Source organism: Rosa chinensis, chromosome 6, assembly GCF_002994745.2.
Source record: "Rosa chinensis cultivar Old Blush chromosome 6, RchiOBHm-V2, whole genome shotgun sequence".
In the NCBI taxonomy this organism is placed as follows: domain Eukaryota; kingdom Viridiplantae; phylum Streptophyta; class Magnoliopsida; order Rosales; family Rosaceae; genus Rosa; species Rosa chinensis.
Genome location: NC_037093.1, coordinates 1853376 through 1871918, shown reverse-complemented (window position 1 = coordinate 1871918; position 18543 = coordinate 1853376). Strand labels below are relative to the sequence as shown.

The window sequence follows — 18543 nt, the reverse complement described above, 5'->3', positions numbered from 1 at the left end:
ACCTTCTAACCTAAATTCACAAAATTAGTATTAGTTATGTAGTCTTTATTACCAATTAATTATATCATTAGTAGTTTCCTTAACCAAATATAATTCTTTTTACATGCAAATGACAACCTACTTAAACAAATGACATGATTCTTTTTACCAAAATCATGACAACCACAACAATTAGTGTAAAAATAAATAATATTTGTTTTAAATGTAGTCAAATGAGAACCTACTTTAAGACTTATTTACTCAAATGAGAATCTACTTTACTCTAACTAAGACCTTATTTACTTTAATGAGGATTTTTTCTTCTAATTACCACATGTGTCCTCAAAGTGATTACATGAGTCCTCAGAGTGGTAAATATTATATAAAATAAAACATGTATGAGAAATGTTAATATCCATAGTTTTACCCGTCCTCATTTGTGTAATAAAGTTCGCCCTTGCGTAATGAAAGTAATATATTGTGTAATGTCCATCGTCGAATTAGTAATTACTTTTAATCGATGTAATTTACCACAAATTCCAACAATTGATGAAAAAAAGAAAAGATTTGTTCTAATTATAGTAATTACTCCACCTAAACTAATGTACTAATTTATGGACAATTTAACAGGTATGACAACAAATTTGTTGTCAGAGTGGTAAATCTTTATGTTTTTATCATTAATGAAATGATTACTACAATGACTACACATTTTACCACAATCACAATAATTGATGTAAAAGCGGTAACTTTTGTCCTATTTATAGTAATTACTCAACCTAAACTAATGTACTAATTTATGGACAATTTAACAAGTGCAACAACAGATTTGTTGTCAAAGTGGTAAATCGTTATATTTTTATCATTAATGAAATAATTACTCAATGACTACATATTTTACCACAACTCGAAACTATTGGTGTAAAAGTGGTAACTTTTGTTCTGATTGTAGTAATTACTTCAAAAACTATACCATTTACAAGATTACCAACCATTTTACAATTCCGACAACATTTGTGTTGTGAACATGGTAAAATTAAAATTAGACCAAAAGATATGTAACAACTCAGTATTTTAAGGAGCTTCTCCACTTGATAATCAAGGTTCTAAATTTGATAAAAATTGTCCAAATATGATATTTACATCTTTGACCACTCAATTACAATAACCACAACAATTGTTGTCATAAGTCGTAATTGTAGTTCAACTATGTGTAATTTATTATTTTGACAATACTTGTTACATGATTTTTAACAATGTTACATATCAAGAAAGAGTGTGTTGTTAATATGATAAATTTTATTTTTAAAAATGACACTTGTCAATATTTAATTAGGTAACCTGTTGACCAGTTTAGTAGGTTTCCACTATATTAATTTACTAAAAATAAAAAAAAATAAGGGTATGGCATACATCAAGGTACCCAAGACGACCCCTAACAAGCCATATTCTATAAAGAAAACAGTAATTCATTGATTATCAACAAGGAAATTGCTTACAAGGGCATCATGAATGAAATCAAGAGCAGTAAAATACCAAACAGATTAAAGATCAGAATCGATCAGATCTGGATTCAAACTTGGAAAGAAACAAGAGAAAAAAAAAATTCAAAAACAAACCATGTGTGAAGTATGAACGAGGCAAGGGAATCAACAAAGGAGGGAATTAAAAGTCAGCAATGGAGGAGTCATGAGCCAGTGGGTAAAAGGGCGTATGAGGCGAGCAACCGAAGGATGTGCATGGCCTGACCAACTGCTAGTCTCTCCCATTATTCCGTACTAGCCTTCCTGCACGCGCGATGCGAGTGCGGAAGGGCAGCGCTCGCGCGTGCGTATTGTACTTCCTCTCTTGTTACGCATGTTTGAAATGTTACTTATGAGTGCAATATAATTTCTGTGTTGCATATTACCTAACTCTTACCCCATATATTGTATATGTCTTTAGCAATCCATTAGTAAAAAACATAAAACTTTGTACAAAAACATGCACTGGTATATACAAATATATATAATTTTAATGGTTGGAACCCAGTAGGAGGATAGGTAATCCCGCCTTTAAGTCTACTTATTATTGGAAATGGTTAACTACCACAAAATAAAAAAACATACTTAAAGGAAGACAAACAGAGCTTAAGAGCACAACTGTGCATGCTTCTTTTTGTTCCACTGTTTCAAAATAAGCTCACTGAGATAAGCAGTGTTTATTTTTATTGATTTTCCCATGCACCAATCACATGAAAATACAGAAACACGTCTCCTGAAGCCCTCGTTTCTTTGAAACTTTTTCTTTTGTTGAGGGCGACGATCTCGTACCATTCCTACATATAGTAAGAATTACACAAAGTTACAGGTTCTAATATAATAAAAATTCAATCAAATATGTACGTTTCTAATCAATAAAAATGTTGAAGTACCTATGAAGACGATCTAACTTCTTTAAATACGACATTTGTGTTGATGCTTGGCAATTTTTTTTTTTAATTTTTTTTATTATAGTATCTTTATTTGGAAATAGGAAAATTTATAATTGCTAGTTTCAGAAAACACATTCAATTTCAGTCTCCCTACCAACTTTAACCCATTGTTGAGTCTGGTGGAGAAAATTGCTATATAGTTTGGTATACGTGTACTATCCATGTAAACTACTATCAATTGCTAAATAACATCATTGTTCTTTTCTAGCCATCTCTATTTACAACTCATGGACAAATGATATGATTCCCTGATTTATAAAGAATTGCAATACTGATGAAATTAATCATATCATCATAGGTTGCAATAAAAATGTCTTTTTCAAATTCATGCTTTCTTGCGGCGAATGAAACAATAAATCATTCTGAACAACATGACCCTGTCCCTGTTTAGACATATGATTACTTTACCTATGCCCAAAGACAAACTACTCGTCCATTGTCATCAACACCTTGCTTTTAAATACATAAACACGACCAAGTAGTAACGGTGTGCTACGGTAATAGCGCATCAGAACTTATTGGAAGTAGTGCATGCTTTAACCTAGCTATAGCTCCTCTTGTATTTTTATGCTAGTTTCAGTTTTAGGCCAGTACGTACTTGAAGCATCCATAGTCTGGGTTGCCCCTGAGTCGTCTCTGTGAACCTGAGTTGGTCTAGTATGTGAATCTTACTCAGACATAGTGGTATGTGAACCCAACCGGACCTGAGTTAACCGTCGAGTTGCCCAGTCGTTTGGTGTACTTTCTATATAATCCGGTCAATGCAGAATGGTTTTCTACTGCATGAAAAGACATACACTATAAATGCTTAATCAAATTGAAAATTTGATACATGACAAAAATGGAGCAAAGGATCTTAATAATATCAGGATTCTGAAAATGACATGGGGCATAATTAAATAATTGAGATACCTTGAATATAGATCAACAGGTCTGTATCGATATGCTTTCAGTTTTGCTTCCTGATCATGGTTTAATCTCTAGTGTCCAATCTGCCATTCATATATACATGTTGCAAGTGAAGTGAATGGTGAAGCATCAGAAAAAAAGAAAGAAATGCAAACATATAAATGTATCCACAAACCTCAAAACAAAGATCAAAAGCATACCTTTCTACACAAACCAAAAGTAAATGTATTCAAAAGAAGAATTTTAATACACAGAAGTATAGGTAGCATAACCCCAAAGAGAGATGGGTCTGAAAGTGAACATAATATCTTATTAAAAAAGAAAAAAGAAAAGAAAGATTGAGGTAAGATTAAAAACCAATTGTTCGTAAAATTCATGGATCATTAATTGCAACACAAACACTTGACTTCACAAATTAGAACACTACGCATAAAAGTTTTACAGTAGAAAGGCCATTACCTGAAACTAAGACGCCGCCCTCTTCATTGTCGTAGACAATTGCAGCTTTGAACCCAGGCTTTTGAGCTCTTCTAACCTTCTCCTCAAAACTGCACCCTCCTCTTATAATCAACACAAAAGGCTCATGATCAGGTTCACAAAGACACTCAGGCTCAGCCAAATACAATAGTCCACACTCCACACTTCCCAGAACCTCTAACTATCGGAGCTGAAAAAATCAAGAAATGTATAAACATCAAACCAGAAGAAATGGGCACACCCTTGAAGCACTTAACTCAGTAAATTATGATAACCCAAAACACCAATTTCTCCTTTCCCTCAAATTCTCAGAAATTAACCATAGAAAGAGAAACCCAGAACAATTGAACCCACTAAAATATTCCCACCGGAAACTGGTATTTGGTAGGTTCAAACAATTCTAAACACAGTTTGGCAGCCACCATCCAGAACTGAAACGGTCTTCACATACAAACCCCAAAACAATTTGTTCCTTTAGGAATAACATAACTGATGCACAATTCAGAATCCAAACACAAATATTCCTTAAAAGAATGCAAAAGTGGATTCGCCTACTACTTGAGCAAAACAAAACCCAAAGATAAATAAATGTAATGCACATGCTGCATAGCTAAAAGACTTGATTCATTTGAAATTGACTATAAACAAAAGAACCAAAATTGTGAATATACATGCTTGAAATCAATTACCCAAGGATCACCCAGAAAAAGATAACCAATTGAATCTGAAAATCAATGAAATTTGAAATTTGAAAATTACCCAATGGCAATTATCAAGTCTGCAAACTGTCAGCCGATTTTTTCTCTCTCCTCCTTCTGGGTTTGATTCTGCTATGTTCTTCTTTCTGTGTTTGTTTTCTACGTTCGCATGAACTGTAAATTGGAAGAGGAAGGAGTACTGATGCATCCATTGGTACTCCGATGAACTCCCACGTCGTCTTGAGCATTCGTCTGTGTTGAGATCGTGCCCCGGCAGTTACTCTGGAGATCGTGTGTGACTGCGTTCGTTTTTTTTATTTTTTATTTATTTCTCTTTTCTGCCGCAGAATCCTCTTCGCCTAATTCTCAAAAAAAAGAATCGTCTTCCGTAGATTTAGTTTTGCCTTTTATTTTCATAATTACCATCATACCCTTCGCACAATATTCACATATATGTGGAGTTTGAATAAACCGTGAGTATTACAGGTACTTCAAAAATTTAACTATTCTGGTAGATAATTGGCTTAATTAATAAAGATTTAAACTAAATGTCACATGCTATGTGATAGCAACCGAGCCCAAACACAAAACCAAGCCCAACGGAAATGTCCAATAACCCTACTTCCTTTTCTTGGGCTACAGTTGCCCAATAAATGCTTTTCTTGATAAGACTAACACTAGTTCTCAGCTTATAGGTGCAATACGATATATCCGATGTGAAGCATCAAGCACTCAAATTAAACTTTCTTGAAGATTGCAAGTTCGTAGGTGTTGCTAGCTTTTGGTTGTGGTCAGCTTAACTAGACCAAGAAGTGGGGGGAAAACAAGCAGATGCAAAAAATTAGCTGCTAGCAATAAAAGCCAAAGAGAACACAAAAATTTCATCATTTTTTGTTTTAGGGTTTTGATATCCAGTTTCGTTGGGAGGCTCAGCCCCACGTCCCCTTTTTTTTTTTTTTTTGGGGGGGGAATAATCCTCGTGAAGAACACCCTAAATAATAACAGGAGTCTTTATCTAGCCAAACATCATTAATGACAAAAATTATATGTCGATCAAAATTTCCTAGAAATTTACTATAAGTAAACCATTCAGCCTAGAGGAACCAATCATTATGTGGGGGATGATCGAAAACGTATTTAAATTGAACATCGACATGTTTTCTTTAGATAAGAATACTTTATCATTTACTTGAACATTATAGCAAACTATGGTTAATATTCGACGGTTTGCATTTGAGGTTAGCCCTAGTAGAGAGTGGAAGGGTTGAGAATTAAGATTAACATTAGACTAGTTAGAACTTAGAACCAAATACAAATTATTCACAAATTTTATCAACATTATAGGAACCGATATATCAATTTCTCTCTCCAGTCGATAAACAAGAAACCTTAGGGTTTAGAAGTGGGTGGCGGCGGTGGGCTTCTCCGTTTGCTGTCCGAGCAAGCAACGACGAGGTTTCTCGTTGTGGGCTGGGGCAACAGAGTTGACCGGTGAGTCTGGAGAGGGAAACAGCTCCGTTTGGAGGACGGCAGTTGAGTTGATCGGGGATTACTTTCGCTCTCTGTTTGGCATCGGCGTTGATCAGAGTTTCTGATCTGGGCTACGGGGTTGTACCGGAATACAGCGGCTGGGAGGACAGGGTTACGGCAGGCGACGCAGGAGAGCTGTTCGTTGCAAGGGAGGCTTTGGGCTTTGGTGCAGCGTCAGGCTCGATCCGGGTCGCTGGTGAAGGAAGCGGTTGGTCTAGTCGAGGCAAGGAGGCGGATCGGGCGAGTTGGTGCACTTCTGATGTGGTGGCCAAAGGGTTTGCCGCCGGAGGACATGACGGTGACGGCGGCGAAGGAGCAGCGGTGCAGAGAGGCTCCTCCTCTATTTGCTTGGGGTTGGGACTGGGTCTTTGGGCCTGGGATCACTCTTGGGCTGATGGGGCAGGGGCCTGGACTCAATCTTGGGTTGATGGACCTGTTTGATTTTATTTCTGCTAGATCAAACTGGACTTGGGCTTGGGCCTACGAGCTTGGGCTTGGGTCAAGGCAATTGGGGCCCTAATGTATTAGGGTTTGAGCCTGTGTGAAGTTGGATTAACTTCTATGAGTCTTCTATGACGTTTCTAGTCTCTTGCTTGTACCACAATTGCGTGCTTGGCAAGTGAGGGCTAGTTGAATGATTTCTTTCCGTAGGAGGCGAGGTTTTTTCATTCTTGTATAGGCTCGCTTAAATGTGAGCGACCCAGTGATCCTTAAAGGTTTGCTTTAGCTTAAGTAGGTTACTCCGGATTTTCTTGCCGGATTTCTTATGTAAGTTTTGGTAGACTTCAGCCTATTTGCTGTTGATCTAATGAATTCAACTTCTATTTCAAAAAAAAAAAAAAAAAAAAAAAGATATATCAATTTCTCCTTAATGTCGATACCGAACACATCAATCGACTCATTTGCTGTCTAATATTTCATTTGATTTAAAGGAATGATTGACATTCCAATGAAACAAATTTGTAGTTAATAACTTGGTTCTCTTTGTCATGATCTTTCCAGCTCAAATGATGCTACATGTGATATACACCACCAAACTCTAGAGATGAAAAAAATTAATCATAGGGGTTCTTTTCACCAACATGTGGTACCGCCCAAAAATTGAGTACAGACCTCCTTTTAAAGAGGAATATGATAATATAGGCAATAAGCCTCCTTCTCGCGCCCCAAAGTTTATTTAAAGAAAAATAAGCCAATATCTTCAAAGAGAGAAGGACTAAGCCAATACTCTCTGGTGAGTAATAACAAATAAACACAAAACAAACTAGCGAAAACGATTGTGTGGAAGACCTAAAAAGTTATTATTACATGATGATGGTATGAACTATGAAGGGAGGAGTCAAATCCCACCAAACCAAGACTAGAGAGATACACATTTGACAAGACAGACATCCATTAATGAACAGCCCTTCTTTTTAAACGCCTTATACAGATTCAAGGAACTTGGTCTACTCAGAATTTGAGAACGGACTTAATCGTCAAAACCTGTTCACTGTATAACTTTCTCCTTATTGCATGTTAATCCAAAGCCAACAGGATATAAAGGGTCATATGAGCTACTTCCAACATTCGATGGGAGCTGTTCAACACTTTTAAACCATGTCATCGGTAGTTGGCCCTCAAAATTATAATCTCCGAAGATGACATCCGCAATTCCCTCTCCTTCACTACCAGGCAACCAAGCAGCAACAAGTGCATCCATCTTTTCCAAGAGACTTGGCTCTACAGTTAAGGGTCTTCCAGATATCAGAATCACCAATGTTGGGATTCTGTCAGCAACTGAGCTTATGACATCCGGTCCATTAAAAGAGATCACGAGCTCCAATTTGGCAGTCGCATGCCAAAACTCGGCATTTGGAGCTTCACCAACAGCAACAACTGCAAAAGAGATATCTTCACGTGCTAGGGTGTCCGTTGATGGATATTTCTCATAAATTATTTCTGTTTCGTTTCCAACTGCCTTCTTAATAGCTCCCAAGATGGTTGTGCCTAGAAATGGAAATACAAACAGGAAAAATTACAATCTATGAAGTTCTTGTTCTAGCTTCAAAATGTCAGCGTGCCCAAGGCTTAACTATATGGTTGCGAAACAAAGGAATCCATCTAGGAAGCAAAGGAAAACGTTCTTTATTCGAGATTTCTTCACCACAAAAAAAAAAAAACAAAAAAAACAAAAAACAAAACAAAACAAAAAATGAAACAAAATAAAATAAAAAAACATTGTAGAAATGATTCAAGGAGTAACAGATTGCTGGATTCCCCACTTACAACAATAGAGGATTTTTACAGCCTGTCTTTTGTGATGGTTTGTAAATATATACAGAAGTTTTGGTTCAAATAACACGAAATGGAAAACTTATTGTACGTAAAATCCTACTCAGATCAGATCCCACATCATACAAAATGCACGTTATTTTATTATGAGCATCAAACATAAATACATATAGCTAGCCTTATCAATATTACTTACCAATTGTGATCCTTCCACTTTTTACAACCCGAGTACCTGTCCATTCTCCACACTGATATCCAAGATCATCAGCGTGCGTTCCACAAACAAGTATTCTTTCCGCTTTTCTATCTAATGGAAGAAAAGGTTTCCATGGTTCCTTTCCATTCTTCAGCAGAACCAAGGACTTGCGAACAGCTTCACGTGCTAGATCTCTATGCAGCTGCACAATATTGATATCCATAAAAAATGCAAATTCGGTATTAAATTGTTTTTGGGCTGTCTACCACAAACGATTGGTAAATCTGAAGCTTTAATATGTTCGCGCTGTTCCTCAAAGTAGGAGTCATATATTTTATTTAAAAAAAGTGAACATTCTCAGCGGGAAACGTTAAAATGATAACACCAGGGGAATATAAGATGGGATGACTTTGCATTGTTTACGTAAGTACCTTGCAACCAACTCGGTCCAGCAAAGATCTATCAGAAAAGGGATGCTCAAAAAGACCAGCAACGAACTTCACTCTGAGTATTCTTTCAACAGCATCATCTATCCTGGACTCTAGTACGTCTTCATTTTTCACCAGATATACTAAATCATCCACAAAATCTTTAAATCTGAAAGGCACCATAACCTGTAAACCTTCTCAATTAGACAAAGTAAAATCAACGGAAGCAACAAATAGCTTGGTTCTTAGAATTGAAATTCAATATCTACCATGTCAATCCCAGCATTAATGGCAGATATAATGCAGGAACGACTCTCTGACCCTCGAGGTGTGCTAAGTCTGCTAAGTCCATCCCGGTTAGAAATCACAACTCCCTGCAGCCGCGCAGAGCATACCCTGATAAGTATTCACACATAGAGATTTCTAATGTTACAGCAACTGCATCTAACTATTCACGCCATATACCAGAGAAAGTGGCGTCTCATAGACTAATACCAAAGAAAAATCTGTCACTATTGATTAAATTCAAATTTGCCATATCATCTTAATATTAGCAACGGGAACCAAAATTATTCTCTGGGAAGCGCGCGAGCACGCGCGCACACACACGTAGGAGATAATCAATCAAAATATGCAGTTCTGTATTTTGATTATTTTCTATGAAATGGTACTATTTGTAAGAAAATGTCGAATACCAATACTGTTGTAGTTTAGAGTAAACAGAAGAAACTTTAGAATAGGCTGCCAAATCACCACATGTACTTTCTTGTACTTGGTTTTATATTGTTCACAAAAAAAAGTTCACATTATCTTGTTTACCTTAAAACCCAACTTATCTTTCAAGATTTCTGTCAGGAGAAAATGATGAGCATGTAGCTTATCTCCATTCCAGCTGGAATAAGATGCCATGATACTGGAAACTCCTTGAGAAATACAATCTACATAAGGTGCCATATGAATCCTCTCTAAGTCACTGTAAGATGATATGGTATTTCCCTCATTGTCACCTTTATCTGTACCCCCATCTCCAACAAAATGCTTGGAACAGGCAATAATGTTGTTTCTGGAATCATAAGATTGTAAAATTAAAAAACGATTTCTCACATTTAAGAGTACGTGATAAGATGGGACAAGAGAGTACAAAAGATACATGGCATGGATGTTTTTACATAGCCCTAAAAAGTACTTTTTTAATTTTGTTCTTTTTCCTAATTAGCATGACATGGTACTTAAAAGTGGATCGAAAATTCACTTTTCTTTTAGAAAATGATTTATAAAGATAATATTTTGTCCTTAACAAGTTCAGACAAGATCAAATGTGTTTGGCAATTCCTCTCTACCTTCCCATTACAAAAGGGTAGCCCTTTTCATGTCCTTGGGGCGGCTTCCCCTGCAAGCCTGAAATAATCGATGTCATCTTCCTAACAATTTCAGTGTCTTCACTGTAACTCAGAAAGCAACTTTCCCATCTGGGATCTCTGCATACCTGCCAAAACCCATTCAATTAAATTTATTGATAATGTCAAATGCCCAACTGCAATCTTTTTCTGCTAAAGAAACTGATTGCAATCTGATGATCAATGAACTATGTAATCTATATTATGATTTAGGAGTAAAAGAACTGTTAAACAGCGACAAGCGTGGCCCGTGTCCCACCATTGTACCGATATTGTCCCAACTTAACCACCCAATAGGTGTTGGGTTTTAATCACAAAAGGCATCGGTACAATTTAGTGAGATCCACCCACTTATAAGTTATATTTTATTTGTCACTTTTCCAATGTGGGATCTTTCCTCTCTAACACGCCCCCTCACGTGCAGACCCACTTATAAGTTATATTTTATTTGTCACTTTTCCAATGTGGGATCTTTCCTCTCTAACACGCCCCCTCACGTGCAACCACATTGGAAATTGGGACACAAGTCTCATATTAGAGACTTGGTCGATACAATCCAAGGCCCACATTGGACACTTGGTAATTTCGATGGCAATACAGGGAACCCCAATTTGGGCTCATGATACGTGCCTACGTGGAGACGCAATTGGAGAATGACCCGCTCTGATACCATGTTAAACAGCGACAAGCGTGGCCCGTGTCCCACCATTGTACCGATATTGTCCCAACTTAACCACCCAATAGGTGTTGGGTTTTAATCACAAAAGGCCTCGGTACAATTGGGTGAGATCCACCCACTTATAAGTTATATTTTATTTGTCACTTTTCCAATGTGGGATCTTTCCTCTCCAACAAGAACAAATAAATATAATCGTAATTAGCATTCACTGATTACATCCGTAAATCCATAATGACTTACAGCCACACAGGGAGCAAAAGTCCAATGGATGCCACTCGCCCTAACTTCAAGAGCAGTTGCCGCACCAATCCTTTGAACTAAATCTGCATCTCTGTCACAGTGTCAGATAGTTCAAAATTGTGGGAAAAGGAGGGACTAAATTTTGAAAAGCTTAGAATAAGTCGCTGAAATCTCCTTTCTTAGAAAAATTTTGGTTCTTGATGTCAAAGCAAAGAATCGATCACTACAACGAAACAAGATTGAAAACAAAACCTACTGACTTTCAGTCTTTCAGAGACCAGCATTATAAGGAAAATTAATTTTTTTTTTTTTTTTTTTTTTGATAAGCAATTTAGATAGGTAAGTTTTTTTTTTCGAATTCCAACAGAAATAAACGAAAATCTTTTTATATGATGGAAGGTATTCCTATTATCCCTATCAATAAGGATCTAGTACAAAATGATAATAGAGATATAGAGAAAAATCTGGATAGAAAATATTTTGATTGGAGAATTATCGATTTTTGTTTTAGAACGAAAATTGATCGGATAGCCAATAAAGTTATATTGAAACAAAAGCTCTGCCTAATTAAAGCGCTGTCTGAAAACAATTCTTAGGACATATGTACAATAATAACGGTAAGGAAGAAGTGGAAAAAATGAAAGATCATTTTTTTCAGATTATCTTTTAGTTACAACTGGAGTTTCTGAGCAATCGAATAACACAGCAACAATAACAAGAGATAGAAGATCACTAACCCAGTAGCTCCAAGACCAATATTGTGAGGAAATATAGTGGTACCATGCAGACTATTGCTCCCGTGCACCGCATCATTCCCATACATCAGTGGGATCCCGAGCCGGGTTTCTAGTGCAGACCTCTGAAACTCGTCAACCATGTCGGCCCAGTCCGCCGATAAGGCATTCTTGAAGGGCCCACTTGCTGCAGCGCTGAATATACTCCCTAGCATATAGCCAGATACATGGATATAGTAGTCTCTCCCTCATTTTCACATGACAAACGATACAGAGAGAAAGAGCTAGCAAGATATACCGATCGAGAAGTCTCTAATGGCAGAAGGGGTAGCGACCCGACGCTCTATCAGGGTCATCTGGCCCACCTTTTCTTCCAAACTCATGCGAGAAAGGAGATCCTTGACTCGAGCTTCAGTGGGTGCATTTCGGTTTCTGTATATGTAATTCAAGTCCTCAACTTCTTCCATCTTGAGGAGGTATCCAGTAGGTTCTTCTTTTTTTTGGTTAATATCCAGTAGGCTCTTCAGTAAAAGACCAGGTAAGAGAACTTATAGGTCTGGTGAAGTTGACAACTCGGTAGCCGCTAGAGTTAAAATGCAGATTATTATACCTTCATCTTTTTTTATTCCTCCGGAAAATGTGACCGCACCTTTCCCTTTCGGTAGCGGAAGCCAGAATAACAATGATTTCAAAGTACTGAGAAACGGTAAAAAGAAACTAGAAGGTATGGGGTTGCCGAACAACGATTTTTTTTTTTTATATATCTAAAATTTTTTTAAGGTGAAATTGAAAGTTTTCAGATAAAAATTTAATTATTGGATAAACAAAGTATTTGGTGGGGGTGGAAATAACCCCACCCTTTTGAAATATGATGTGGTTCTGACTTCCGTGAAGTTGTTTCTCTTTACTTTTTACCTTTCTATTTTTTTATTTATCGAGATCACTAATTCAAGTCCTCAACGTCTTTCATCTTGAGGAGGTATCCAATAAGCTCTTCAGCAAGAGACCAAGTAGGAAAACTGATAGGTGTGGACGTGTGGTGAAGTTGACAACTCGGTTGCCGCCATAGTTGAAATGCAGCATTATTATTATTATTTTTTTTTATATTTTTTTTTGATGTTTAATGCAGCATTATTATATTTATACCTTCGTCTTTTTTTATTCCTCCGGAAACCTTCGGTCGGTGTGAATTTCAAAATATTGAGAAAAATAATATTGAATATGGTGCGGTTCCGCGACGTTTCTAAACTTAAACAAAAGATTTAACAATCATACCCCGATTAAGAGTCATTTTAAATTTTAGTACCTAAATTTTTTTAAATTATCACGGAAGTATCTTCATACCTTCTTCTGTTGATAACAGCATTAACAATTAACAGTTATGTCGGGGTACATACTTTCAAGGATGAAACCTTTTATTCATACCTCTAAAATTGTTATTTGGAGCTCTATCTTTTTCCAAGTAATAATTGACTTTGTCAACTCAGATCAAATTACCAATTAAGACACAAATAAGGAAAAAAAAAAATCTCTTCTTATCTTTATAACAGTAGTCTTCAACTTGGGAAAAACTTTCTCCTCTAATATAAACCCTAAAATATATATCGTCAAACGTTATTTAACGTTGTAGTCAAAATTTTCTGAATTTGACTTTGTCCTCGTAAAGTGATAGACTTTCATGCTCACACATCTGACAATTTACAAGATCTATCACTGCGCGATAAATAAAATATAAAATAAAAAAGGAGAGAAGATAGGAAATACAAAGACACCTCAGTTGGACGAAATGGTGTTAACTCAGTGATTAGATCGCCTACTACCTAGGATCTAGGTCTTGGGTTCGAGTCACCATAGGGGTAGAGTGAAATCCTTTTATCCTCTTTTATCGAAGAGAAGAAAAAAAATAAAAAGACACCTCAGTTGATAAAAGCTCTACTTATTCTGAATGCAATCAAACATGTCAACGAGCGGTGACAAAAAGCAGCACCCCAGCACATTTATATGACAAACGCAATAATCAACAATGGGTCGACAAGATCTTCCTGCACATCATCAGTGCAAAGCAATTTTATGTGGAACTATTCTATAGATATGATGAAAAAATCGACCCTCTGATATAAATCTATGGAGAATGCACTAGACTCATGGTTGATTATTGTAATTTCCTCCACTATCCCATACATATTTAAAACAAAAGGACCATATTCATTTCAAGTTGCTATGGAAACAAGTAGGAGAGAATCAGTTTAGGGACAATGACACCTAAATGCAATGAAAATAATACTTGAAAAACATATTTGTACGAGATGATGAGCAAACATGGTATTGTTGCCTACGTTAACCAAGAGCTGATAATTCATTGAAAAATTGCTAGCACCTTTGTTACTCAAATATGGAGGATGAACTTCCAAAAAAAAAAAAAAATTACCGCAATTCCAAATCTTCGAAAATTGAAGGAAGTCCAACTACTGATTTTTGAAAGTGTGAATAAAATCTATTAAAAAGGGGGGGGGGGGGGGGGGGGGGGGGGGGGGGGGGGGGGGGGGGGGGGGGGGGGGGGGGGGGGGTTTATTGATTTTATTGGATGATGGGCATTATAGGAAAATTAGAGAGGTGTAGATAGCAAATTGATTATTTGTAAAAATAAGTTGGAGGTCTATTAAGTGGGGAGGTCCAAATGTCAAATTTGGAGGTATGAATAGAAGTTCTCTCAAAGGATATTCTTATCTCAACATGTCTTACCTCAAATATTTTTTTTTGGCTGTTAATAAATAAATCTAGCAAAAATCTAAGTATACCCAGCCCTGAAAATTAGTTGCTTAAATTTCAATTTTATCCTTACATGAAAACACTAAATAAAAATTACAACTTGAACATACCCAACAAAAGTTCTTCATTTCTTGCAATCTTCTAAGACAAAGAAAAAAAATATCATCTATAAACATCGAGTTCCACTCACAGTGTGTCATAAAAGCCTCTGACCGCCTAATGTTTGAGAATTTGCAACTAAGGAGCGCAACCGCTTATAAATAGTCCTTTGCCTTCAACTCTCTTCACAAACCCTTCAGGCAACTGTTAGTGACAAAAAATTCCGAATTGGATTTTGACTCACCAATGAATGCCAACTGGAGCGGGAGATGACCAAAACAATCGAGAAGCTTCCTTTGAGCGTTGACTCAGAAGTTTGACTGTCGGCTTGAAGAGGAGGGGTTACATGCAGAAAACTCGCTGATGCCTAAGTTGGTAACTCTTTTAGTCAGGTGTAGAAGAAGGAATCGGAATGAGGGGATGTATTTTATTACCTGGATGTCGAGCCTTATTTATATAGGTGATAACGTACTTAGGGGATGTATTTTATTTGGATTTGTGTTTTTTAAATGACAGACTTTTTGAAAAATTCATGGACTCTTTAAAAAGTTGATAGAATATTACTGATTTCTTAAAACCATTGATACAAGTTTACTTACTTTGAATGGAAAATAATCATGAATCGGAGACGAGTGGAATGGGAGAAGAAAGGAATCGGTAATAATTCCGGAGGATTGATTCCTAAACCCACTCCCCCTTCGTAATCAAATTCCTGAGTATTCAGGAATCGATTCCTGATAGGGAGGTGGGACCTATATCCATTCTGATTCCTGATAGGGAGGTGGGATTCCTTCATGTGTTAGTAAATGCAAGAATTCTTTTATTCGGAATCATTCCGATTCCTTTATGTGTTGGTAAACACAGGAATGTTTTTACCCCGTAGTCATTCTCTCCCATTCAAAGTAAGTAAACGTGCCCTGAGTTTAGCAACAGACTTTTATTGATTCATGAAAATCTATATACTTTATTATGAATGACTTCTATAGATTTCCTAGCATGTACAAAATATAAAACAAAAAACAAATCCAATGCAGCCCAAACACAAAACAAGATAATAACTCATTGTATCTTCAATGCTCAAGTATCTTCTAATAGAAACTGACTCAAATGAATGATTGTTATTCTGTCTAGCTAATTTGTTCTCATTCATAATCTCCTAAAAACATAAAGATATAATAAAAATCACTTTATGTTTATGGTTAATTATTCTCAACAATTTTGTTTTCGCCTATTAACATATATCATAATAATATTGGTCAATGTCTTGATCTATAATCAGTCAATTGAAATTCAATTGTTCAACCTTTCTTTGAACCATAATATAAATTCGAATCAATAGAATAATTAATAAGATAAAATTTAGTATGTCATAGCAACAATGATGATAATCGAGATGAATTTTGGAAAGTAGTAGAAGAAGGCGAGAATGGTTGAAGGAAGATGCAACTCGCAAGAATGATCTGATAGGAACACCATTAGGGACGTTATAGGAAAGGAATTTAGCCCATCATGTGGGCCCACTCGATTAGTTAGTCCTTGCCATGCCATCAATTAACATCGAAGTTGGATGTCTCAAAAAAATTTGGCATGGTTGATTGAAATTAACAGTACATAGGTGTTGTTGATGAAATTAAAATGAGAAGGACTAACATAATGTTGAGCGCAAAACATAAGGTAGTAAACTGAAATTTGTCATTTTCAGAGTAAATGTTGATGATAATTGAAATACCCAGAAACCACATAAAAACAGTTGATCATGCATTATTTCTCATGAATTGATGATAACTGATGAAGAGCCTCTGGAGTATATATCGAGATACCAACAAAAAAAAACATGATGAATTGATGATAATCGAGATAATTTTGGAAAGTAGTAGCAGAAGGCGAGAATGGTTGAAGGAAGATGCAACTCGCAAGAATGATCTGATAGGAACACCATTAGGGACATTATAGGAAGGGAATTTAGCCCATCATGTAGGCCCACTCAATTAGTTAGTCCTTGCCATGCCATCAATTAACGTCGAAGTTGGATGTCTCAAAAAAATTTGGCAATTAAGAGTATATGGGTGTTGCTGATGAAATTAAAATGAGAGGGAGTAACATAATGTTGAGCACAAAACACAAGGTAGTAAATTGAAATTTGTCATTTTCAAAGTTTAAAATTTTTTGATGAATTGATGATAATTGAAATGCCCAGAAACCACATAAACACAATTGATCATGCATTATTTCGCATGAATTGATGATAACTGATGAAGAGCCTCTAGAGTATATGCCGAGAAACCAACAAAAAAAAAATGATAAATTGATGATAATCGAGATGAATTTTGGAAGGTAGTAGAAGAATGGCGAGAATGGTTGAAGTAAGATGCAGCTCGCAAGAGATAGGATTGATTAGGAAAGAAGAAGGCAGAAGAGATAAAAAGGTGAAACAATACATTGGAGGGGATGAATCGTCCCATGAGAGAGAGAGAGATAAATATATATATATATATATATATATATAACTTACAATATTTAACCAGAGTTAGTGAGTAAGTACGCGTGGTGTTGACGTACAGTGGTGGTCACCACCTGCGTCTAGATGGGTGAGCAATATATATATATATATATATATATATATATACAGATCCTATCCAGAGCGGAGCTCCGCTTTGAAATTAACGTGTGAAGTTCGAGTTTTGGGTCACTTTTCGGTTGCATATCCACATCTCGACCGTTCAGTTTTTAGGTACTAGTGTATAGATCCTCTCTGCAAATTTTCGGCCAAATTGATTATCGTTAAGGTATCTAACTCGCTTAAACCAATGGACGGACTGAATCTGTCAACCTGAACCATACTAGCTTTAAGGCTATTATCAATGCCTTAACGATCATCATTTTGGCTGAAAATTTGCAGAGACGATCTATACACTAGTACTTAAAAACTGAACGGTCGAGATGTGGGTATGCGACCAAAAAGTGACCAAAAACTCGAACTTCACACATAAATTTTCAAAGCGGAGCTCCACTCTGGATAGGATCTGTATATATATATATATAAGTTATAAAACTTACAATATTTAACTAGAGTTAGTGAGTAAGTACGCGTGGTGTTGACGTACAGTGGTGGTCACCACCTGCGTCTAGATGGGTGAGCAATATATATATATATATATATATAAGTTATAAAACTTACAATATTTAACTAGAGTTAGTGAGTAAGTACGCGTGGTGTTGACGTACAGTGGTGGTCACCACCTGCGTCTAGATGGGTGAGCAATATATATATATATATATATATATATATATATAAGTTATAAAACTTACAATATTTAACTAGAGTTAGTGAGTAAGTACGCGTGGTGTTGACGTACAGTGGGGGTCACCACCTGCGTCTAGATGGGTGAGTAATATATATATATATATATATATATATATATATATATAGGACTTCTACTAAGGATTTTTTTTTTATCTTTTATAAGGATAGGCATTAAACTAACTTTTCGATCATATTTTTACATCTTAATCGTTCAGTTTTTAGGTCCTAATGTATAGATCACTTTCTCAAATTTTCAGCCAAATTGGTGATCGTTAAGGCATCCAAAACTGCAATTTACACGAACGGACCGAATCTGTAGAACTGGAACCGTTCGTGTTTATAATGGTAAATTGCAGT

At 36.2% G+C, this 18543-nt stretch overlaps 1 protein-coding gene across 3 annotated transcripts; it reads right to left on the bottom strand.

Moving 5' to 3' along the window:
• Positions 1-7206: 7206 nt before the first annotated feature.
• LOC112169415 (beta-glucosidase BoGH3B) lies at positions 7207-12671 on the bottom strand. 3 transcript variants are annotated; one of them, XM_024306438.2, is made up of 9 exons: positions 12313-12671; positions 12018-12222; positions 11281-11371; positions 10305-10450; positions 9784-10027; positions 9234-9338; positions 8968-9150; positions 8537-8738; positions 7207-8055 (listed from the first exon to the last, which is right to left on the bottom strand). In XM_024306438.2, the coding sequence occupies exons 1-9, from the start codon at positions 12479-12481 to the stop codon at positions 7556-7558; spliced, it is 1845 nt and encodes a 614-aa protein (XP_024162206.1). In that variant the 5' UTR covers positions 12482-12671; the 3' UTR covers positions 7207-7555. The 3 variants fall into 3 exon arrangements, with proteins under 3 accessions (XP_024162206.1, XP_024162207.1, XP_024162208.1); XM_024306439.2 differs by having other exon boundaries at positions 11281-11363; positions 12018-12455; XM_024306440.2 differs by lacking the exon at positions 11281-11371 and having other exon boundaries at positions 12018-12455.
• Between the last annotated feature and the right edge of the window lie 5872 nt (positions 12672-18543).

Coding starts and splice junctions, on each gene's coding strand:
- LOC112169415 (XM_024306438.2), bottom strand. CDS start 12,481: ATGGAAGAAGTTGAGGACTTGAATTACATATACAGAAACCGAAATGCA. Junction 9,151..9,233: donor TTAATGCTGGGATTGACATG/GTAGATATTGAA, acceptor GAAGGTTTACAG/GTTATGGTGCCTTTCAGATT. Junction 8,739..8,967: donor TGGACCGAGTTGGTTGCAAG/GTACTTACGTAA, acceptor AATATTGTGCAG/CTGCATAGAGATCTAGCACG.